The following is a 12,500-nucleotide window of genomic DNA, read 5'->3' as shown; positions in this document are numbered from 1 at the left end:
ACTGATAAAACTGAAAAGAATTAAAGACAAATTAATTAAAAGTCAATGATTCGTAAATGATTTGAAAATCTTTTCGTACGATAATATGACAAATCTTACGAGGTCGTAGATAAAAGGAAAAAAAAAAAAAGAAAGAAAGAAAAAAAAGAAGAAAGAAAGAAAAAAAGGGAAAAAGTAAAAAACAAAGAAAGAAAGAAAGAAAGAAAGAAAGAAAGACAAGAAAGAAAGAAAAGAAATTAGAAAAAAGAGAAAAAAAGGGAAAGGAGTCAAAAATTTTCTAAAAACTTTAGTCATCGTCGTAATAACGTTTTAAAGCAGAGACGAAAGAAACTACACTTCGAAGTTACCTTTGCAGTCAAAGCGCAAGAGAGGAGTTCGCGCTTATTCCGAGTCGAGAGTCGCGATTGAATTCCAATTTGTGCGTGCTTCAAATCCAAAGCGGGGAAATGCTAGTAGAAGGAAAGAGAAAGAGAGAGAGAGAAAGAGAGAGAGAGAAATAGAGATAGAGATAGAATGAGAGATAGGTAGACTGACTTTGTACCGGGATCTTTCGAAGAAATGTTACGAAGATGCAAGCGGATAATGTCGCTTTCATTTAGAAATAGCTTTTCACGTGTGGAAAGGAAATAGAAAAAGGAAATAGAAAAAGGAAAAAGAGAGGAAAAAGTGGAAAAAAAGGAGAAAGGAAAAAGTGGAAAAGAAAATGTAGAAAAGAGAAAGAAAATGCAAAAAAAGAAAATGAATAAGAGAGAAAGGGGAGGGGGAGAGGGAACGGAGGGAGAGAGAGAGAGAGAGAGAGAGAGAGAGAGAGAAGAAATAAGAAAGTTCGATCCCAATCGTAAAAAAAAAAAGAAAAAAAAAGAAAATATGCGCGAGTAGTATGATTAGGGCGAATTAAAAGTTTTTCGAGAAATTTTGACATCTTCGAAATGAAATTGAGGATGATACGCGTCTAATTTGTCATAACGAGCGATATTAAAGTTGAAAAAAAAAAAAATTAGGAATCGATACGATTTATAATCATATAAATATGTAAAATTAAATGTGATTAATATCTTGTTTGTTTGATTAATCCTTATTTTTAGATCACTCTTTATTTTCTTTTTTTATTTTTTTTATTTTTTTTTTCTAAATTTAAAAATATTCCGAAAGGATTTATATCGAAATCGATTTATTATAATATTTATTTAATATGCTTCAAGTGTATCGATCCATGACAAATATTCTTTGAATTTAATTATATATATATATATATATATATATATATTTTTTTTTTTTGTTCTTCCCATAAAATTAATTAATTATTTCATATTCGAAGATTAAGAAATTGTGTGATTATATATAAGTTATACCTATTAACATTTATATTACTTATATATTATAGTATATATTAATTACTATTGATTACTATACTATACTGTTTGCTATAGTTTATTGGTTACTATAGTAAACTATTTATTGTCATATTAATCACGATTATATATTGTATGTGTGTGTGTGTGTGTGTGTGTGTATGTGTGGTTATATTGTTGTATATTCCTTATTATATTTTATTACTTTCTATCGTTTACTAATTATTATTATTTCCCATTTATTATAATGTACCTTGCTTACTATAGTGTAAAACTTACTATAGTAAATCCTGCATTAAATTACACATATAATTTTTCTTTTCCCTTTTTTCTTCTTCTTTTTTTTCTTCTCCTTCTTTTGTTTTTTTTTTATTATTTAACAAACTTAAAAAAAAAAAAAAAATAATCGATTCGTAGAAAAGTGGTATTGTATAATGTTAGGTAATTTTTTCTTTCTTTTCTTTTTTTTTTTTTTTTTTTTTATCTTTTCTAAAGTTGATTTCGCTAACTATTGTAAAAAATTTATTTTAAAGAACGTTGTTTAAAAACCAATTAGGCCTGCTCGTTATCTTTCAAGAATTATTATTATTATTATTATTATTATTATTATTATTATTATTATTATTATTGTTATTATTATTATTATTATTATGATTTTTGTTTTTTTCTTCTCTTTTATGAAAACATACAAAAGAACGAGGTAAGGAATGTTCTATGTATGAATTTATTATTTATTAAGTTTCGAATTCTCTGGTTGCAATGTTAGGTCAGCATTCTTCTTCTTTGGCGTACATTCAATGTATGAAATGTAATGGAATTTTCAATGAGATATTCTAGGGTAGTTTCGTGGATAATAACAGTTAACATTGAAAGCGAAGAAACCTTTTTAGAAGCTTTGAATTTATTACAAACTAAAAGCATCTTTGCTATCAATTCGTTCATTGACTTTTTATATACAAAATATTTCTCTTTCTCTCTCTCTCTCTCTCCATCTTTCTCTTTCTCTCTCTTTTTCTCTTTCTCTCTTTCATTGTCGTAATATTCATCCTTCGAGTCTAAAAAAGATCGATAGTTTGAATTAACAGTAAAGTTCAAACTCGTTATTACGATTTCCTTTTGCTCTGATAAATATGGGAATAAATTTTCGTCAACGACGAGTTCTTGAAATTAATGCCAGTCGTGTAAATACATATAAACACACACACATACATACATACATACATACATACACACACACACACACACACAAAGAGAGGAAGAGACATCATGTATCATACTAAAAGCAAAATTTTGTTATTTTGTCGGACTTTTGCTGCTTCGATATCGTTTATATTCGAGACTGAAATTTATTTATTTGTTTATTTTTTATTTTATTTGTTCAGCTATTTGTTTATTTTATCTCTTTCGTACAACGTACTGATCTTTAATACGAATCTTAGGGGGAAAAAAAAAACAAAACAAAACAAAATTTACATTGTTAATACATTATTTTAATTAATTTTCAATTATAATCTATAACGATCATAACATTCTCGTTTCGTTAAATAATTTTCATTTTATTATCTATTGTCATTTTTTTAGTTACGATATTGATATAACTTTCTATTATGTCAATTCCTTACGATTTATCATTTATTTTAATTAATGAAAATCAAATTTATATGATTATAATAAAAATTATAATGATTACGTTGTAGTTTACGGTATTTATTACTGAAGAAAAGAAAAAAAAAAAGAAAAAAGAAAAAGAAAAAAAAAAGAAAAAAGATTTTATTTATCCAAAAAAAAAAAAAAAAATTATTAACGAAATCGATTTTATTATGTCGATGTTATTAAATTATTTAAACGAATAAATAATAAATTACAATTAAAAATGAGTGATTGTTTCATATCTTTATATTTCATTTCGGAGATAATTACCTTTGATAGATTTTCATTCATAAAATTCTTATAATATAACTGTTCGTAGTAAATAGCATTGTAATGGATGGTATAAGCTCGATCAGCTGATTCGCGTGAATTCTTGGAATTTATTTAGGTCAGTATGTTACCGAGTTAATTTGAATGAAATTAATATAAATCAATCGGTCAAAAGTAAATTTCTTTTATTTGCATCGGAATATCTCGAGATATAAAAGTCGTAGAGATTTCAAACGAATATCATTTTAAAGGACAAACTTTCATTATTCTTTAAGCCTATTGTTAATAATTAATTAACAAAATTTGTTATAGACAATTTTTTATAAGTAAATTTGAACGGGTTAAATTTCTTCTTTTGCAACGAAAAAAAAAGAAAAAAGAATGCAAATTTCTGTCGACTTTTTAAAATTACATAAATTAATGAGTAATTAATAAATGATTTTTTTTTTTTTTTTTTTTTTTTTTTTTTTTTTTTTTATCGAAAAAGCAATGTTTTTATAAGATCGTTTTTAATGAATATCTTCGGAGATAAAAGTCGTAAAATCAAATATCATTTTTTGAGGGACAAATTTTCATTATTTTTTAAGCTAATTGTTAATAATTAATTTACAATTCGTTATAAATAATTTTTTATAAACAAATTCGTACGAACTAAATTCATGTTATTTTGCAAAAAAAAAAAAAAAACAAAAGAATAGAGAAGACGAAAGGAAAAAAATATTCAAATTGCTGTCGATATATAAACTTACGTAAGTTAATAAATCTTTAATACTTTTTTTTTCTTAAAAAAAAAAAAAAAAATCGAATTGCATCGAACAATGCATTCGAAAACACATAATTACCATTTGAAAGAACGCGTATGTCGTCCTTCAGGTGTTTATCTGCAAAAAAAAAATTATTATGACTTCCTCCTTATCGTACTATTTTCGTTAACAACATTGCTAAATATTTCTAAACAATGTTAAGTATTGTCATAAATAACGAATGATAAAATTTGTTCGTATATATTAAAAAAAGGAAAAAGAAAGAAATAAAAGGAAAAAAAAAAAAATAAACAAAAAAAGAAACCAGAAAAAAGATTGTTATAACGTTAATGAGAATTGACGATAAAGATATCTTATCGCGAAAGTTATTATCAAGAGTGACAAGGATATAATCCGAGGGATCGATCATCTCGATCATATATAAAAAAGAAAAAAAACGAATAAATAAATAAATAAATAAATAAATAAATAAATAAATAAATAAATAAAAGAAAACGGAAAAGACAATTGTGCAACGTTAATGAATTGACGATAAATGTATTTGCTTTTATTGCGAAAGTTATTATTTCGACAAAAAAAAAATAAAAAAAAAGTAATAATAATAATAAAAGTAAAAATAGTAATAATAATTAAAAAAGAAAAAAAGTAACAAAAAATCAAGTAACAATCCTATGAAACGAATCGAAATGGCAAAGAAGAAATTTTCACTTTTTTCACAAGAAATGTGCCAATGCACAAAAATTCGTGCCAATGCACAAAAATCCGTGCGGTGAAATTCTCTTTTTTTTTTTCTTTTTCTTTTTTTTTTCTTCTTCTTCTTCTTCTTCTTCTTCATCTGACAAGAATGCACGAGAGAAAGTCAGCAATCGTTTTGAGATTTTGTAGATATGTAAAGAATACAAGAGAAAGAGAATGAGATAAATATACATTTACATACATATACACACATACATGTATATATATATATATATATATATATATATATATATATATAAAGAGAAAGAGAGAGAGATAGAGATAATAAGAGGAAGAAGAACTGTAAAAGAGAGAAGCAATCGTGTATTATGGAAATTCTTTGGGATCTTTGTTCCAAAAGAAGAAGAAAGTGAAGGAAAAGAAGAAGAAGAAGAAGAAGAAGAAGAAGAAGAAGAACATGGAGAAGAAGAAGAAGAAGAAGAAGAAGAAGAAGAAAAAAGAAGAAAAAAAGAAGAAGAAAAAGAAGAAGAAGAAGGTGCCCGACGAATTATCGTTCTCGGCTTGCTGATATTCCACGTGAATTCCCACAAGGTATTCTCCATCTCGAGAAAAAGGTTTCTCAAAAAAGTCGGGGGGAAGGCTGTGGCTGCTGCTGCGTCACTCCTACGAGCGTAATATCGTCCGCATTACGCTTCAGACCACCACTACTCTCGTCGACCGACCCCCCACCCCTCCCCCACTCGTTCGCCATTCTCCTCCCTTCCACCATCTACCCCCTTCATCCTTCGTTCTCTTCAACCAAAACCTCACCACTCTTCTCCCTACCTATAAACCCTACCTACCTACCTACCCCCTACCCCCCCAACCCTCCCGTCTTTTGGAACTTTTGGAATCCCATGTAGAATCTGGCCGTGAGAAATCGAAGTCGAAGTAGTATCGTGCATCGCATTTTAATAAAGATCCATTTCAAACTTTTCTCTCCCCAGACATTATCCGTCCTTTTTTCATTCATTCATTCTTTCTTTCTTTCTTTCTATCTATCGTTCTTCCTTTTTTATTTAAAAAAATTTTTTTTTTTGGTTTGTTTTCTGTTTGTTGTTTTTCTTTCGTTGTTTTTTTTTTTTTCGTTTTTTTTGAGGGGGAAGAGGAGGGAGTGGAATAGGTTTTGGGATAAGGTGGTAGAGGTTGAAGGTGAAAAACGAAAGGGTAGGTGAGACCTGTCTTTTTATCATTTTTTACTTCGTACCGGGAATTATTTTTTTCAAAATACGTTATACGTCCCGTTATAACTTCATGATTTATTATTATAGCTCGCTGGGAGGGTTGAGATAAATGCGACGATCTTAAAAGTTGTCGACGAAATATGTTCCGTCGGTGTTTCTTCTTTTTTTTTTTATTTTTTTTTTTTGTTTGGTTTTTTGTTTTTTTGTTTTTTTTGTGTGTGTAATTATTACTATAATAATAATAATTATTATTATTATTATTAATTATTATTATTAATAATAAAAATAATTATTATTATTAATTATTATTATTAATAATTATTATTATTAATTATTATTAATAATAATAATAATAATTATTATTATTAATTATTATTATTAATAATTATTATTATAATTATTATTAATAATATATATTATAAAATATAAAATTATCTCTATAAAAGAATGAATTAATTAATGGATCGATAAATTATTGCAATATTTTCGTCTTTAAGCATAGCAATTTTTTTTTTTCTTTTGTTTTCATTTATTTTTCGTTTGAGCATATAATAGGAAGGAGACGAACTTTTATTTTTTTTTCCTCTCATTGATCGACGATTAAAAACATATACTATTATTTCATTTATTTCACGAATAACGAAATCATGATATTTTTGAATTGCGTAAAAAAAAAAAAGGATTTTTGATTAATAAATCGTTGTAATATTTTTCTCTTTAAATATTGCATTCGTTTTTTTTTTTGTTTTTTTCGTTAAGTTTTGATAAGGCCAAGCAAAAAGAGCCGATTTTTTTGTTTTTTTTCTTTTTCTTCTTTTTGATCGAAGAATACAGAGCGTTTACTATTATTTCATTTTATTTTCTTTTTCCTTCTTTTTTCTTTTTTCCTTCTCTTTTTTTTTTTTATAATCGCAATTCATTTAAACATATAATGGAATCATGTATATTGATATTATATAAAAGTACGAATTAAATGATTGGATAAATCATCGCAATATTTTCGTCATCATCGAGAATATTGCCATTTTCTTTTTGTATAAAAAATATCGCCATTTTCTTTCTGTATAAAAAATATCGCCATTTTCTTTCTGTATAAAAAATATCGCCATTTTCTTTCTGTATAAAAAATATCGCCATTTTCTTTCTGTATAAAAAATATCGCCATTTTCTTTCTGTATAAGAAATATCGCCATTTTCTTTCTGTATAAAAAATACCGCCATTTTCTTTCTGTATAAGAAATATCGCCAATGAATTGTTCCTTTTGTTTTAGATATTACGAAATTGTACGAGACGTTAGGCCAAACAAAGGAACTATCCTGAAATCATCGGTGGAGTATATAAAATTATTGAAGAACGAATTGACGAGGATGAAACAGAACGAGCTGAGGCATAAACAATTAGAGCATCAAAATCGTCGTTTACTATTACGCGTTCAGGAATTGGAACTTCAAGCGAAGGCTCATGGACTTCCGGTATCCGATTTTAATTGGGCATCGACTTCCGGCAGCATACTAAACACCTTTCCGAGGAGTAAGCTCGAGCAACGAAAGGTACACGTGAGTGTGGGACCCTTTCTTTGTTGATTCATATTTTTCTTTCGTTTTAAGATATAAATAATGTAAATTTATAATAAGAACGATTAAATCCTTCGTATTTACGATTGATGGAAGACAAATTTTGTTTTCTTTTTTTTTTTTTTTTTTTTCACTTTTCTTATTTCACTTGATACACGATACATTGATTATGTTTCGTTATGCTTCTTTTAAATCTTTTATTAGATTTAATTTTATAATATGTTATTAGAATGATTATTATTGCGTATTTACGAATGATAAAAACTTTTTTTTTCTTCCTTTTTTTTTTTTTTTTTTTTTGAGGAATTAATCGTTGATTAGAAATTATTATTTTTAACATTTCATTAAATAATTATCGTCGATTTATAATTATTTGATTTATAACTATTTGTCGATGTATAATTATTTGTAAAAAAAAAAGGAAGAAAAAAAGAAAAGCAATTTTTTTCCCGAGTGAAATGATAGCTTTTGTTTCGCGTATATTTTCAGTCTAAAGAGGGTGAAAAAGCACCCCTAAGTTTTCTTTCTTATTAAATAGACAAAGATATAAAAGAGATCGATTAGAAAATGTTATTATTCCTACTGTGTTATTAAAATGTTTAAGAAAAAGGAATAAATTGTTTTTCTTTTTCTTTTTTCTTTTTTTTTAATTTTCTTCTTTCTTTTTTTTTATGATCGTAAAAAATTATCCACGAAACAGTTAAAAAAAAAAATGTAAAAAGAAAAAAAAAAAAAAAGAATTGTCAAACATCTCTGAATATTTTCTTATTTAAATAGAATATTTCTTTCTATCTTTTTTTCTTCGTTATTTCTTTTTTAAAATGGTATCTTTATGTTTTGTTAATACATGAAATATTAAAAATATTTAATAGAAAAGCAATACATTTTTGAATAATAACGTCGTATATTTTATTTCTTTTCATCTAATTATACGTAATTTTTTTGTTTTTTTTTTTTGAGTCGTAGGAGGGGGGTGGGGGAGGGAAGAAAAGAAAAGATAAACAAAAAAAAAATAAAAACGAAAGATCTATAAATTAGTTAAATATTAAAATGATATTTACAAAATTCACATACACACACGTGCGCGCACGCACACGCACACGCACACGTATCGCAGGCACACACGTATATATTATATTTCTCTCAAAAATTACAATCAATTAAAATTGATTGCTATTACTCGTTAATAGCACGTGTATCATTAATTTTCTTTTCCCTTTTTTTTCCCTTTTTTTTCTCTAATTTTTTTTTGTCTTCTTTTGTTCCTTTTTTTTTTTCTATTCCGTATCATAGTAATTATCGTTATTAATGGCGGACGAATGGGAACGTCTATTTTAAACTCGGAACAGCTGATAGTACAAAAACGAATTCTGGCTGGCACTTTTATTGTTATTATTATTATAGTAGTAGTAGTAGTAGTAGTAGTAATAGTAATAGTAGTCAGGCAATATAATATGAACGCGTAATGATCGATTCGTGGATCCTTGATCCGAATAAACGTCTGTCATTTTTAATCGAGTCGGTTTCATAATTTCCATCTGCTCTTACGTGATCTATCACGTCGAATCGTTACTTGTCAGCTCCATTGAAAGCGAATTTTAGTTGAATGTTACGTAAGATATAACTTTCCTACTCAAGTCAAGTATACATGTATATATTTATGTATGTATTCATGCATATATATATGTATATATGTTTACAATGATTAATTTTACTTTCCACTTGAAAAGAGTTCGACATTCACAGAAGAATTTAATATAAAACAAAAAAAAAAAAATAAAATAAACCGCAAATGATGAAAAAAAAAAAAAATATATATATATGTATATATAATGTACGTACGTGTGTGCGTGCATGCGTGCGTATGTGTGTGTGTATGTATGTGTGTGTGTGTGTGTGTGTGTGTGTGTATGTGTAAAAATATTATCAGGTTAATTTTGTAGATTCTGTTATGTTATCTCTTATATTGAAAATATTGACTTTGAAATATAAATACAATATGTTAAAATAACGTGTCATTAATCTTTTTCCAAATACAATATTTCGTCAATGAAGTTACAATGTTATCACGTAATCACACTTACATATACATTATGTATGTATATTAAGTGTGTAGATTTTGTTTGCATGTGTATGTGTATGTATGTATGTATGTATGTATGTATGTATGTATGTATGTGTGTGTGTATGTATGTATGTTTCTCTTGAATTTATAAATGAAACAGTACGCCTTATTAACATGTAATTAGGTTATCGGTTCTCATTTGGAATGTTTCGCTTTTATAGAACTAATGATCTAGTTCTTGGATAGTATAGAAGGTCAAAGAAAAAAAAAAAAAAAAGAAAACAAAAAAAGAAAAGAACAAATTTCTAACATCTTACGAATACGAGTTAAAAATATTATCCTGGCAGACAATCGAGCATTTGTTAAATATTATGGCAAATAAATTTAATATTCTTTGATATATAATATAATTTCAGTATGGTAATTATATTATTTATTTATTTACGTATTTATTATAATATTACTAAATATATAATATAATTATATTGTGGAATATATAAATGTTTAATTTACTCTATGAATCATCATTATTTATCATATGATATCAGTGATATATATAATAATTTATATATTATAGAGTATATTTATACTCTTTTAAAGTATAATATAATAATAATAAATAATAATAAAAATAATAATAATAATCATAATACACATGTGTGTGTGTGTGTGTGTGTGTGTTTATATACATGCATGTTTGTATTATATTTGCAATAACCCATAGTATTATTTTTAATACTAGTAATACTACTAATAATAATATTATAATAATACAAATATTATTTATAATATTATATAAATATACTTTAGTATACTATATATTAAAAATAATAAGTACTGTACTGTACTGTGTATGAATGTGTATGTACATTAAAAGTATAATATAATTATATTATTATTGTATAAGTATACTAAAAATAATAATATACTTATAATTAATTAATATTATAATTATATTATTATATACGTATACACACGCATTGTATTTATATTATAATATTATAATTTACTATAGTGTATTATATACTATGCCATATAGTAAACTATAAATATTATATATTAAAATTAATAATATACTTATAGTATAGTATAGTAAATGTTTTAATATTATACAATATTAAATCACAGTATATGTTACAATTATTATATTTATTTTACACGCATACACTATACTAATACACACACATACACGCGCGCGCGCGCACGCTTACACGTACACATATATATATGGTAGATAAATTAAAGATTCAATTACTATAGAAACTCGATAATAAATTAACTTTTATCTTTATCTTTCTCTTCCAAAATTACTTCCATAAGTAAATCTTAAAGATTATCTTTTATCTTTTCAATCGATATTAATGTTACGGGTTGAAGGTCTATCATAAATTTCTCCTGAATAACTACATGTCTCTCTCTCTCTCTTTCTCTCTCTCTCTCTCTCTCTCTCTCTCTTTCTTCTACTCTCTTTCTCTAGTTAAAGTATGCCAAGCCATCTTTAAGATGTTTGACGACGAGTATGATATCTCATTGGAGACTTTACCAAAACTTAACATTTGAATTATTGTCCTAGAGATAAGGTCGGTCACGTACATACGGACGAGCGTTTTCGTGATATGATTAGAAACTCTAACTCTAAAGATGATAAAGTAACGAAATTGACCATAGATTATGATTTTACTATTACTAATACTACTATCGATGATGACAATTATTATTATTATTATGTCGATTTTAGGATATATATATATATATATATTTTTCGATTAAATCGCAATATTTTTCTTTTTTTCCTCTTTCTTTCTCCTCTTCTCCACCCCCCCCCCCGCCCCTGCTCTCCCAATCCCTTTTCTCTCCTTCGCACAATTTCAAATACAAAAATATTTTCCATATCATTATATTCGTACGACAAATAATCGATATATGTTAGTCTCGTGTTTATATGTATACATTTTTTTTTTTTTTATTTTTTATATTCATTTTTTTATAATGATTGTCTTTGGAACAAAAACAAAAAAAAACAACAAAAAAAGAAATTAAGGATTAATGAAAAACAAATAATGAAAATAAAACATAAGATCGGCAAGAAATTTCATTTAGAATGGACTTTTGCGAGAGCGGGCGTGCAGCAGCCGGGTGTGTTCTACTGGTGAGGGTAGGTGAGTGAGGGGGGCAGGAGGAGGACGTGGATGGGGAGAGGAGGAGGGACGGGATAGCGTTGAAACGAATCCTTACGAGATAAGCCAAGCGGAAATGTGATAGGTATCTTTGGCAATGCGATTCCGCAGCGGCGGAATGTTCGTTCGCATTATCTCTCTTGACGTTATAATAATTACATTACTCGATCATTGCTACGTGGTTCTACGCGCGATCGTTTTAAAAGCTTTCTTGGAATGCAGATCGTGAATTTCGTAATTTTACGAATTACAAAATGTATTCGATAAACACGTTTCATTGATGTGAATTTGAAAAATGATATTAGAATTGAGAATAATATTAACGAAGATATGTATTATAGTTTGTGTATTATTTGTAATTAATGTTTAATTTAACGTTTAGATAATTGATATGTTTAGAAATATATTATAATTATTGAATGATAATAATAATGAATGATGTTGACAATAATTGATGACAATGATGATAATGATAATGAGAAATATGAAATTTTTAAGAGAATTGAAATTATATTTCGAAATTAATTGTTAAATGGATATGAATGAGAAAATGTAATATTGTGCATACGTTGTAATAATTTGCAATTATTAGAAATTTATCATTAGAAATTTTTAAATAACAATGAAATTAATAATCTATTAGGTGTTTGAAATTACAAATGGTAAATTAAAATGTTAAAATGTATTAGAAATATATAAGAAAAATTTGGAAACAATTTACTATAGAT

At 26.3% G+C, this 12,500-nt stretch overlaps 1 protein-coding gene across 3 annotated transcripts in view; it reads left to right on the top strand.

Annotated features, from left to right (window-relative positions):
* Mitf (transcription factor Mitf) overlaps positions 1-12,500 on the top strand; it is a 133,241-nt gene that overhangs the window by 117,479 nt on the left and 3,262 nt on the right. Inside the window, exon 6 of one of the 3 annotated variants that reach the window (XM_035884964.2) lies at positions 7,227-7,512. In XM_035884964.2, the coding sequence (XP_035740857.2) occupies positions 7,227-7,512 (286 nt within the window). The remainder of the gene's footprint in view (positions 1-7,226; positions 7,513-12,500) is intronic. The other 2 variants (XM_035884965.2, XM_035884967.2) reach the window with 2 other exon arrangements.

The sequence above is a fragment of the Vespa mandarinia genome, chromosome 17, assembly GCF_050613455.1.
Source record: "Vespa mandarinia isolate Hongniang chromosome 17, ASM5061345v1, whole genome shotgun sequence".
Classification (NCBI taxonomy): domain Eukaryota; kingdom Metazoa; phylum Arthropoda; class Insecta; order Hymenoptera; family Vespidae; genus Vespa; species Vespa mandarinia.
This window is presented reverse-complemented; position numbering and strand designations above follow the sequence as displayed.